Raw genomic sequence first — 10334 nt, 5'->3', positions numbered from 1 at the left:
AAATGCTTAACTAGCCTAGGACTCCTGGAAAGGAGTGTTCTCTCTGTAATAATGGGCCAGACATGTGACTGACATCTTTGTTCATAATCATAAGAGCTATTATTCATGGCACCATAGGGGCAGAAACGTAGGATTCAACAAATATGTCATTGTAATGAATTGAATAGGCATTATTATTATAATATTATTATGAGCCACAAACAATTGCTTTTAGCTAAATCTAGATACACAAGCCCATTCATTCACGTATTTAAAAACAAAATAGTGAATATCAATTTGTAACTGAGAGTGTACAAAATACAAATGAGTCTATCAGAGTCTGTGCAGGAACATCTCTAACCTTTTGTGACTCAGTCAGCCAAGGCGAATCCACCACACTTGTATGGGCGACACTCTGGGGTCCGGGTTTTCCATGTCTCCTCCTCCTCTCCGGTATCTCCACACTATTATCATGGACTGGATTTTACCTTCACTTGTTCAGCGCTCTTCAGTCTGGGAGGAGGATGAGGATGATGATGATGATGATGATCTATGATTGGCCAGGAGGTGAACGGTAGTCCGGACGGAGGCTGGCGTTGTGCGCGGTGCTGCATGCTGGAGCTCACCCTCCATCCATCCCCGTGTTTACAGTTATATTATCATCAAACACACAACACACACACACACACACGCAGCCACACAGGGAGCGGACGGACAAGATCGATTCTACGCGCACGGGCTGGCTTGAGGAGTATACCGTTGACACAGGCTGCTGCGTGCGTGCCCGCCGAGGCTACTGGGTTATATATGGCCACTAAACAAAGTTGCCTTGGTTTTTATTTCTTCAAAAAGGGCAATAATGCTCCTCCAAACTTTTTTTGGTGACTTTTTTGTGACAAGAAAATAGTATTTTTTTTCCGGGGTGCGTATGGCTCGTTGCTCAGCCGTGCCAGAGGAGCGAGCGAGCGGCGCTGGGAATTATAAAGGTACGAAGAGGAATATGGTTGCGGTTGTGAAGTTATTTGTTTTATGTTAAGAAGAATCCCGGACGTCTCTGACCTAAACTTTCATCGCGCTGACGGAAGAAAAAGAATCTGCGAAATCCGTGAGCTGGGAGGAGGTGGAAGAAGGATTCTGTATGGTTTTGTTGTTTGTTTTTCCAGCCGAGAATGAATAAGTATTAAAACAACAACACCAGAAACAAGTAAACTGACTCGCCCGTAAACACCAGAGGCTTTCCCCCTTTACTCCTAAGAAAAAATATCCAGAGAAAAATCGGCTACTTTACCGGAGAAGCGGCAAAAGAGCAGCTCACCATACCTGGGACATTTCGCCGCGCCTCACCCCGGAAAAGATGTTGTTTATTCGGATGCAGCGTGACCAACGTGTCGGTGCTCTGCTGGCTGTGCTTCTCCTCGGAGGATGTGCTGTGTCACACACAGGTAAGCTTTCTTAAACAAAAAGCATGTTCTGTGCTGCGTTTGTATTTAATGCACTATTGACTGTACTGTGCAATAAACAAACACCGCCTACACACATCACTGTTGCAAACTCAAGTCTAGCTTAGATAATTATGTAATTTGTCGCACGACAGAAAGTGATAAAGTCCTTAATTTCACGGTTAGTCGACTAACCATGAAATGCCTGTAAAGCATTTTTTTTTTCACGTGTTCCAAGATAATGAATAATCCCATATGTCTGTGGAATAATAACAGGGGATGGTTCTTCTTGGAGATAGAACGTGTGGCTTTGACTTGACATGATGTGTGTCAACAGACACCTAGTATAAAAACGCACTTTTGTAGTCAGTCAGTTGTGGTTATTCATACTTCACAGACTGAGAGTTCTTCTCAGAACAGAAAAGGCAAAACCCCCTGATGCGCAGGGATAGTCATTAAGGCTTTGCTCCAAAAAAGCAAACCAAAGCCAGAGCCGTGTGAAGTCGAAGACAGAACAGACACTCTGGAGTGCCAGAGGGGAGGGAAGCAAGGCATTTTTGGGCAATTTACATTTTAGTGACAGTTGCTTTTAAACTTGGTTCTATGAGTTTTCTTTAAATGTGTAATTTGTAGCACCATTAAAAAAAAGAGTTAATGATGATTTTAGTTTGGTGTAACTTTTATTATTCATATTCAGACAGCAGCCTAGTCACCCTCATGAGCATTCCAAGCTTGGATCACAGAAAACTTGTACTTTTATCATTGGATATCCCTGTATTGATGTCGTCAAAAGAGTGCATATTTTTATTCGTTTTAAATCTCTTCCTGGAGATGAAAAGGCTTTGATGGCACAAGTATCAAATCACTTTGCTGCTGGTGTGCTGTTGATAATATCAAGGTGACACTAAAATAACAAAATTGCTGTTTGTTGGACGTAGAAACCCTCTCCCCTCGCCTATCACACTGCAACACAAGGTCGACATCTGAAGGAAGATTGTGGATTAATGTGATTTACAAAATAAATAAATAAATACAACCCAAAGAGGAGCTTTTTGCAGTATAGCTTCACCACCAAACTACAAGTTATAAATATCCTGAGAAACTAGGCTGTCCCCTAATGGCAAATGTGGATTCACATGTCAAGAACTCCACTTCCCAAGGTCTTGTGTGTGTGTGCGTGTGCGTGCGTGTGTGTGTGTGTGTGTGTGTGTGTGTGTCCGTGTGTGTTTTCCCCGGACAAACACGGGCAGGAGAAAATCAGCTTATGTTTGTTAAAACCGCGGCCTTGTCCGGAAAGTCCTTGCATGACGAGAAACGGGAAATGTTGAGGAAAAACCAGCCGTGTGGTGTGGTGGTGGGTGTGTTGCCGGGAGGTCCCGGTCGGGGGAGGAGGAGGAGGCTGTCGGGGCAGGGGACAATAGCTCAGTGTGGCCCAGTAAAAAGAAGTTGACTGCCTCTCTGAGTCTGCCTTGCATGGTAGGGAAGGAGGCAGATACTGGGGGAGTGCATCTGATGCTGAGAGAGGGGAGGGATGGGACGGACGGATACTGCATGGGGGAGTGCGTGAACGGACACACACAAAGACAACTACTACTGAGGGAGTTCATTTATGGCAAGGGATTCTCAGTCTTCTTTATCTCTGGGACCACAATCTACTGCACTGTGAAATCCTCAGTGTTCATTTAACTCTGAGAGTGTGTACCCTCCCTTTATAATTTATGGGTCCATTGGGTTCCATTTGTACACTCTCAAGAGTTACAGACCTACATATAAGAGTCCATTTGGGTTCCCTTTTCTCACACTCAAGAGTTACAGACCTGTGTACATGTTATAAGAGTCCATTTGGTTGATTTCTTTACATTCTCAGCGTTGCAGAGTCCCGACCCGGACCCACATGTTGAGAAACGGTGTATTATAGGACAGACGCGGATAATAGCAGATCACAGCACCGTCGTGCGACTGAGCGTGAATTTGGCAATACCGAGGCAGGGAGTGCATTAGGGAGCAGTACCGATAAGCATTTATCTTCTTCCCTCCCTTGATTCTTCCTCTCATTTCTTCTCTCCTTCGTTGAATTGTACTACAGACCGGCCTTTGTAATAAAAGTGACATTGTTTCAGTCCACTCCCTCTACCTTGATTATTTCCTTAAAGTCTCTGATATGAGTTCTAATTAATCCACTACAAGTGTTTCTTCCTCCTTCACCCCCCCCGCCTCGGTCTCTGTTGGTCTGTGTTGTGGATGTGCTGAGCTCACATTTCTGCTATATGGTGGTGCTCCTCCTCTCTCTCTGTGTTGACATACACATTAATTACCCCGACTGCCAGGAACACTTGTCTGAAGTAACTACCATGCCGGCCTCTGGCTGTGTGTGTGTGTGTGTGTGTGTGTGTCTGTGTGTGTGTGTGTGTGTGTGCGCGTGTGTTAGAAGTCATTCTAAATGACTACATCAGAGTTAGCAAGCGGCATATGGGGGAGTGCCATTGCCTCCAGTTTGTGACAGACCGGGATTAAGTGGAGATGAGCGGGTGTCCGACAAGACCCTGGGGGGAGGGTCGTGTGCTGTCTGTTGTTGGGGTGTGTGTGTGTGTGTGTGGGGGGGGGGGGGGGGAGAATGGGGTCCGACCTGCATGGGAGGTCAGGACAGCAGAAAGCGAGGCAGGCCCGGCGCTGGGAGGTATATCGGAGTGTTCCGAGTTTAGGGAGCGTAACGTGTCAGACACTCCCAGAGACGACTGACTTGAATAGACACACTCAACCCGGATGTGCTGCATGTCTCGTTGTGCTCCAAGAAGAAGCCGGGGGAATGCACTTTGCTTGGAACTGTAACTTTTCCAACCGCCGGTTGAAGCGGGATGATTCCATATACATACATACGCTCCGTCTCATGACGAAACGTATTGCTCAGCCTTGGGACTGTGCAAAGCATTCCGAGCACTTGTTTTTGGTGGCTCCACAGGTGGCACTGCTGCAGTGACAGTTGAAATTGGCCGTTTTGTTTTTCTCCAGAGATACAGTACAGTTGGAGGTGTTGAAGGAATGTGTGTCAACAAAGCAAACTTCAAACACGCGGCGGTGTACTTTCAACTTCAAACATGCTCAACAGATGGATGGGGGAGATTAGACTGACTTACAGTATATGCACTCTGTCGTACGGTGGTGTCGTGCCATAGAAATATCAGATATGCAAGTTCACAACGCCTTCTGAGCGTGCCTTGTAGATCTTCTATTGTTGCTACGCGACACCATTTTACAGTGGATCATAATTTAGGCATCATTTCATTTGTCTCTCAGAAACATGCAGTCATACATACTAATAATATTAAGCCATTCTGGACGGGAACCCCTTTTGTTATTTTAACTAAGCTAAGCATTATGTTATACTTTAGCTATTGAAAAATAGCAGATCTACAAGCTCATAGCGAGTGGCGCGCTATGAGTTTGTAGGTCTGCTATTTTTTTAAAGTTGGCACAGATCTTTGAATATATTCTTTCAGAGCGAAATTTTTTTAACTCATATCTTTGCTTCTGGGGGAGGTCACTGGAACAACATATTTTCAGAAGGGTGTCAGCGGCCAATTACAGTTAATTCTTGGGGTCCTTGACATGAAAAGGGTTGAGCACCACTGACGTAGAAACAGAGGTTTTTCAGAAACCGTCATGATTTAGAAGACATTTGTAGAATCGGTTCTCAGGCCTAAATGGGTTAATAAAGGAAAAAAACTATACCGGGATGACTTTCCGGCCTCTCCTGCAGAGAGAGTGGGCAAGGCCACTGCTCTGGGCTCTCTCTGACATGGGGCTCCATCCCAGAGTAGTGGGCAAGGCCACCGCTCTGGGCTCTCTCTGACATGGGGCTCCATCCCAGAGTAGTGGGCAAGGCCACCGCTCTGGGCTCTCTCTGACATGGGGCTCCATCCCAGAGTAGTGCATTAGTTTTATGGCCGTCAGGCGGCACAGGGGAGTGGGGATCGCTGGCCAGCCGCTGGCCCCTCTGCTGTATTATTCATATGAGCAAAGTGGTCTTGGTTAATATTTAAAGGGCGCATTCTGATGCTGCTCAGATGCCTGACATGGCTATCCGAGACAGTTGAAGGAGAACGGAGTGGAAGGGAGGGGACCAGCTGCTCGCCTCTCTCTCTCGTCTCTCTCTCTCGTCTCAGGCCTATAACCGATCTGGACGGCTACAGGGCATGCAGGGGGAAGTGGGGAGTTTTAGGGCCTGCAATAGGCTTTTACATAGTAGATAAAACACTAGTTAGTGTGCCAATTGCAGTCTCTTAGAGGGGATACGCGAGAATCAAACCAAAGAGAAGGGTCATGCAGGGCTATAGCCAGTGCTAGCCATCCATCTGAAAGAAGAAGCAGAGGTGGGGAGAGATGGAGAGAGAAAGAGGGAGAGAGAGAGAGAGAGAGAGTTAGGGAAGGGAAATAAATCCACCGGAGACACATTGAGATAGATGGATCTCATGGCTTTTAAATATCCTTTATTAGAAAAGAGAGAGAGGGGGGAAAAGTCCATAGCAGTGGCATTCAAGCATCATTAAGCCTCTGGCACGGGGCAGGGAATGAGACAGCAAGAGGAGAGGAGGGAACGAGGGGAGAAATGGTGTGAGGAGGTGAGAAGGACGGGTTAAACGCCTGGTCTTAGAAAAGGGCCGAAAGGAACGCTGTGGCCGTGAGAGGGGGAGAGAAGTAGGGGAGGTGTAGAGTGGAAAGCAGAAGAGGGAGAGAGAGAGAGAGAGAGAGAGAGAGAATGGGTGAGTGAGAGGGAATGAGAGACACAAATCCACCAGGGGGATGTTTTTATTAAGGCTCTTATCGATGGAGAGAGCTCACAGTATTAAGAGTAGACATGTTTAATGCTTTGCCAATATCGTACATGTTGGACCTGCCCATAAATCAGCAGCAAACGGCGAGAGCTCCGTAGGAGGCAAATGGAAGGGGGGAGGGGGGGGGGGGGGAGTTGCTGAAGATAAAGACCTGAAACGCGAATTAGAAACAGCGGAAAGTTCTAAAGAGAGAGAGAGATGAGCGGAACCCGCGATGAATGGTTCCAACCGCGCACTTCATTATTCTCTCCTGCTGCAGACCAATATATTCTGAAAGTTTTTAGAATCCCCATGTGGTAATGAGGGCTTAATAATGAATAATTCTTCAAACTGGTGCCGGATTTTTCAAAGTATCTGTCATGTGTGTCTTCAGACTTCTCTGAAAAAACTTTATTCTGAAGCAACGTTATATGCTACAAAGTTGCTTGGATATTATGAGGAATGCAGTTGATGCTGATATGTATTTTTTTTGTTCATGCTGATATTTTTGGCTGAGTGCTTTTGTTCTTGTGTCAGCACTGGCATTTGATCAGCCTTATATGTGAAAGAAAATAGAAACACTGAAGAATGTTTAAAAATAAATCCAAAAATCAGTTCCATTGAAATATATCTCTCAGCTTTTAACTGTTTTGATATAGCTAAGAAAACAAAGGTTTATTCAGAATATTTATTCAGAAATGAAATCAAATGCTTACATTGAGCTTCAACCAAGAAGTTGCAATTACAACAACTTCAGCCCTATATATATGCACGTCATCGTACAATGAATAGAAAAAACAAGCAATCGACAAGCTCACAAAATGTCATATTGCAAAGAGTTGTGAGCTTGTAGATCTACTGTTTTTGCTTGTGTGACGCTGTAGTATATGTAGGGCATTCATTTACGAGAAAAAACCCCCACAAAAAGTTAAAATATGGAGATAAGAGGTGTCTGCCCTGACAGCAACGATATCGCAACATAGGTTTTCTGAAAACATTAGCTTTTCTTTTTTTGAACACATTGAGGACAGGAACCCCTTTTGGTGTTTTAAGCATTATGTTATATACGTTAGCTGTTGAAAAAAATAGCAGATCTACAAGCTCGTGGCGAGGCACAGAGCTTGTAGATCTGCTATTTTAGAAAAAATCGTGAAAATCTGGCACACATCTTTGAATATATATATTCTTTCAGAACAGACGTTTTTAACTCAAATCCTTGCTTCTGGGGGGGGGGGTCCCTCTGGAACAAGATATTTTCAGATGGGAGGGGGTCTGCTGGCCAATTACAGATAATTCTGGCGGTCCTTGACATGGAAAAGGTTGAGCTCCACTGACACATAGAAACATAAGGCTTTTCAGAAAACGGTCAGGATTTAGAAGCCCTTTTTTTTTCCACCCTCCCGGGTCTCAGCTCCTCCTGGGTTTCAATGACAGCTAATAACTTTGTGTGTGTTTGATGTGATACTTCTAGAGGGAGTGATGGATGTATGGCCGGGCCGGGCGGGCGGTGAAGGAGGAGGAGGGAGGAGGAGGGAGGAGGAGGAGGGAGAGCTCGGCTGGCAGATGGGAGTTGGGATACCCCGCCGGCGGCCCGCAGGGCCATGCGGGACAGGGGCAGGGCGCCCCCTGCTTCTATCCTGTCCTGCCTGGGGGATTTGTGGGGGGGGGGGGGGGGGGGAGTGGGGGGGGGAGATGGGTGGGGCGGTCAGGGAAGCTGGAAGAAAAACTCGGCGGGGTTCCATTGTGTTCCAGATGAATGGAAGACTCCAGAGGGGTTGTTCTACCCCTCTGTGTGTGGGGTTGGAGTGGGGGGGAAACACTGGAGAACGCACACAGTCACACACACACACACACACACACACACAGTCATTCACAATTCCACGTAAGCCATACGTTTGTGCGTGTGTATGCATTGCATGTATTATGTGTTTGTTCGTAGGCCGTGTGATTGTTGCATAACCAGTTGTGCGCGGCAGCGAACAGACGCAAAAGACCACACCTGTCCGTCAGCCGCGGGAATCAGGTTCTCCGATTCCCCCCCCCCCCCCCCCCCCCCCCCCCCCCAACGAATTGATATACCAAGACATGCTCAGTGACATTTCAGATCAAAAGGCCAGCGCACGACGCACACACACACACACACACACACGCACACTAGAGACTGACACGGGAGTGGATTTCCACTCCTGTCCTGTCCCACTCCCACAGAAAAAATCCTGTCCTGTCCCAATCCTGGACCAGGGTAAAAATAAAAATCCTGTCCTGTCCCACTCCTGTAGAATGACTCCTGATCCCATCCCGCTCCCACTCGAGATGACTCCCACTCCCATCCCGCTCCTGTTTTTTTTTTTTTTTTTTTAATACTGCATTGTGCCGATTATAGACTACTCCAATAATAAGATGAACCCCATTTTTCAAGACTAATTAGAGAAAAAAGTACTTTGAAATTCAATTAGTCTAGTCCCCGTCCCCGATATTAAACAAAATAAATAGTCTTATATTCAGCACAATATGGTAAGTTGGATGGCGTTCTTATTTTTTTAAAGAGTATCGTTTCATGCCATTAAACAATGTGGCACCAGGAACAGTTAACGTGGTAAATGTAATGGTATATTATATATATACCATACGGCATATAATGCCTTAATCCAGTTTAAACAACAATCTTCAAAGGCCCCAACACATAATACCTTATACATACCTTGCTATGGTGGAATGTATGTCAGTTAAAAAACAAAACATTGGTCAGTCACACCACGCCTATGGTAACAGTACCTTAGTTGAATAAACCCAAACATGGTATTTAATGTTTTATTTTATTATTTAAGACATTGTTTCCTTCTCTCAGTCCCTGTCGCAGGGTAAACAAAACGTCATATAGCACATGGCTAATTGTACCGTGCCAGGGAGGAGGAGGAGGCGGAGCGGCTGTAACTTTCTCCAGGCCAATAATGGATTTAATCATTCCAAATAGGTCTCCATTCATTGCTACGGTCGACATGCTCGTCTCACTGTCACTCGCTATTGCTGCGCTGTGCAGAAGAGCCATTGAAGTTGAAGTGAATTGCGACATTGAGGGGGGCAGAAAACTGAGCGCTCGAGCACTGTTCATGCAGCCTGGAGTGGGACTAGCTGGAGTTTGATAGTTGAGATTGTAGAGCTTGTAGATCTGTCTGTTTTTGCAGCTCCGGTGTCAGGGTAACAATAAGAAATTATAGGCAGAGATGAAGTGAAGTTGAACAGCCAAGCAGCAGCAAGCTACGCTACGCTAAGCTAACATCACCACCACCATGGCTGGTGTTGTGTTAGCTTAGCAGCTAAGCCTTAGCTTCTTGCAATGCTATAGCGTTCTCGCTGCGGTCTCACGGTGCAGGCACTGTGGGCTGCTGCTTGGAGAGGAGAGGCTACAGGCGGCTCAGCGGCTGCTATGACCAAATTGATTGTGTGCAACATGACAACTGTTTTAAAGTATTGTACAGTGACAACTATTGAAACTTTATTGTAAACAAACACTGCGGTCCACCCAGCTCCACCCCCCTGGCTACAGCAGGCAGCCAGCAGTGAGCCTGAGCACCGCGGCGAGCGTTGTTTCCTTCCTGAAAATGATCATTATGATTCTAGATAGATGGCATTCCCGTTCCTGCACGCTCCCGTTGATTTTCATTCCCGTCCCGTCCCGATCACGGGATTAATAAAAAAATTAATCCCATCCCACAGGATTCCCGCGGGAATCACGTGACCCACGGGAATCCCGACAAAATGTCACTCTCTAACGCACACACACACACACGCACACACACGGTCGGGTGACATTAAAAAAGAAGAGGTATACCATTCAGGTGTATAATGGCTGAGCACCTGCTGGGATGGGGGGGGGGGGGGGGAGGGGTGACTGGAGGAATTTCATTTAAAATCCCAGCAGCACTCAGAGCTTTGTGACCAACAGGATCAGGGCTTGACCGTGGGGGGGCGTGCCAGATCCCAAACAACCCTCCTGACCCTATAGAGGCCGGGACAGGCGGACACACACACACACACACACACACACACACACACACACACACACACACAGAGAGAGTTTAGGTGTTGCTGAGACGGTTATGGG

The 10334-nt window shown here is 46.3% G+C and overlaps 1 protein-coding gene across 1 annotated transcript in view; it reads left to right on the top strand.

The window, feature by feature from the left end:
* The first annotated feature begins 830 nt into the window (after window positions 1-830).
* The window catches only part of unc5b (unc-5 netrin receptor B), an 86375-nt gene continuing 76871 nt past the window's right edge, over window positions 831-10334 (top strand). The window contains exon 1 of the mRNA XM_080781644.1: window positions 831-1421. Within this exon, the coding sequence (XP_080637770.1) occupies window positions 1334-1421 (88 nt within the window). The 5' untranslated portion in view covers window positions 831-1333. The remainder of the gene's footprint in view (window positions 1422-10334) is intronic.

Source organism: Protomyctophum bolini (genome assembly GCF_963924005.1).
Source record: "Protomyctophum bolini genome assembly, chromosome: 14".
In the NCBI taxonomy this organism is placed as follows: domain Eukaryota; kingdom Metazoa; phylum Chordata; class Actinopteri; order Myctophiformes; family Myctophidae; genus Protomyctophum; species Protomyctophum bolini.
The sequence above is the reverse complement of the archived record's forward strand: the minus strand, read 5'-3'. Positions and strand labels throughout refer to the sequence as shown.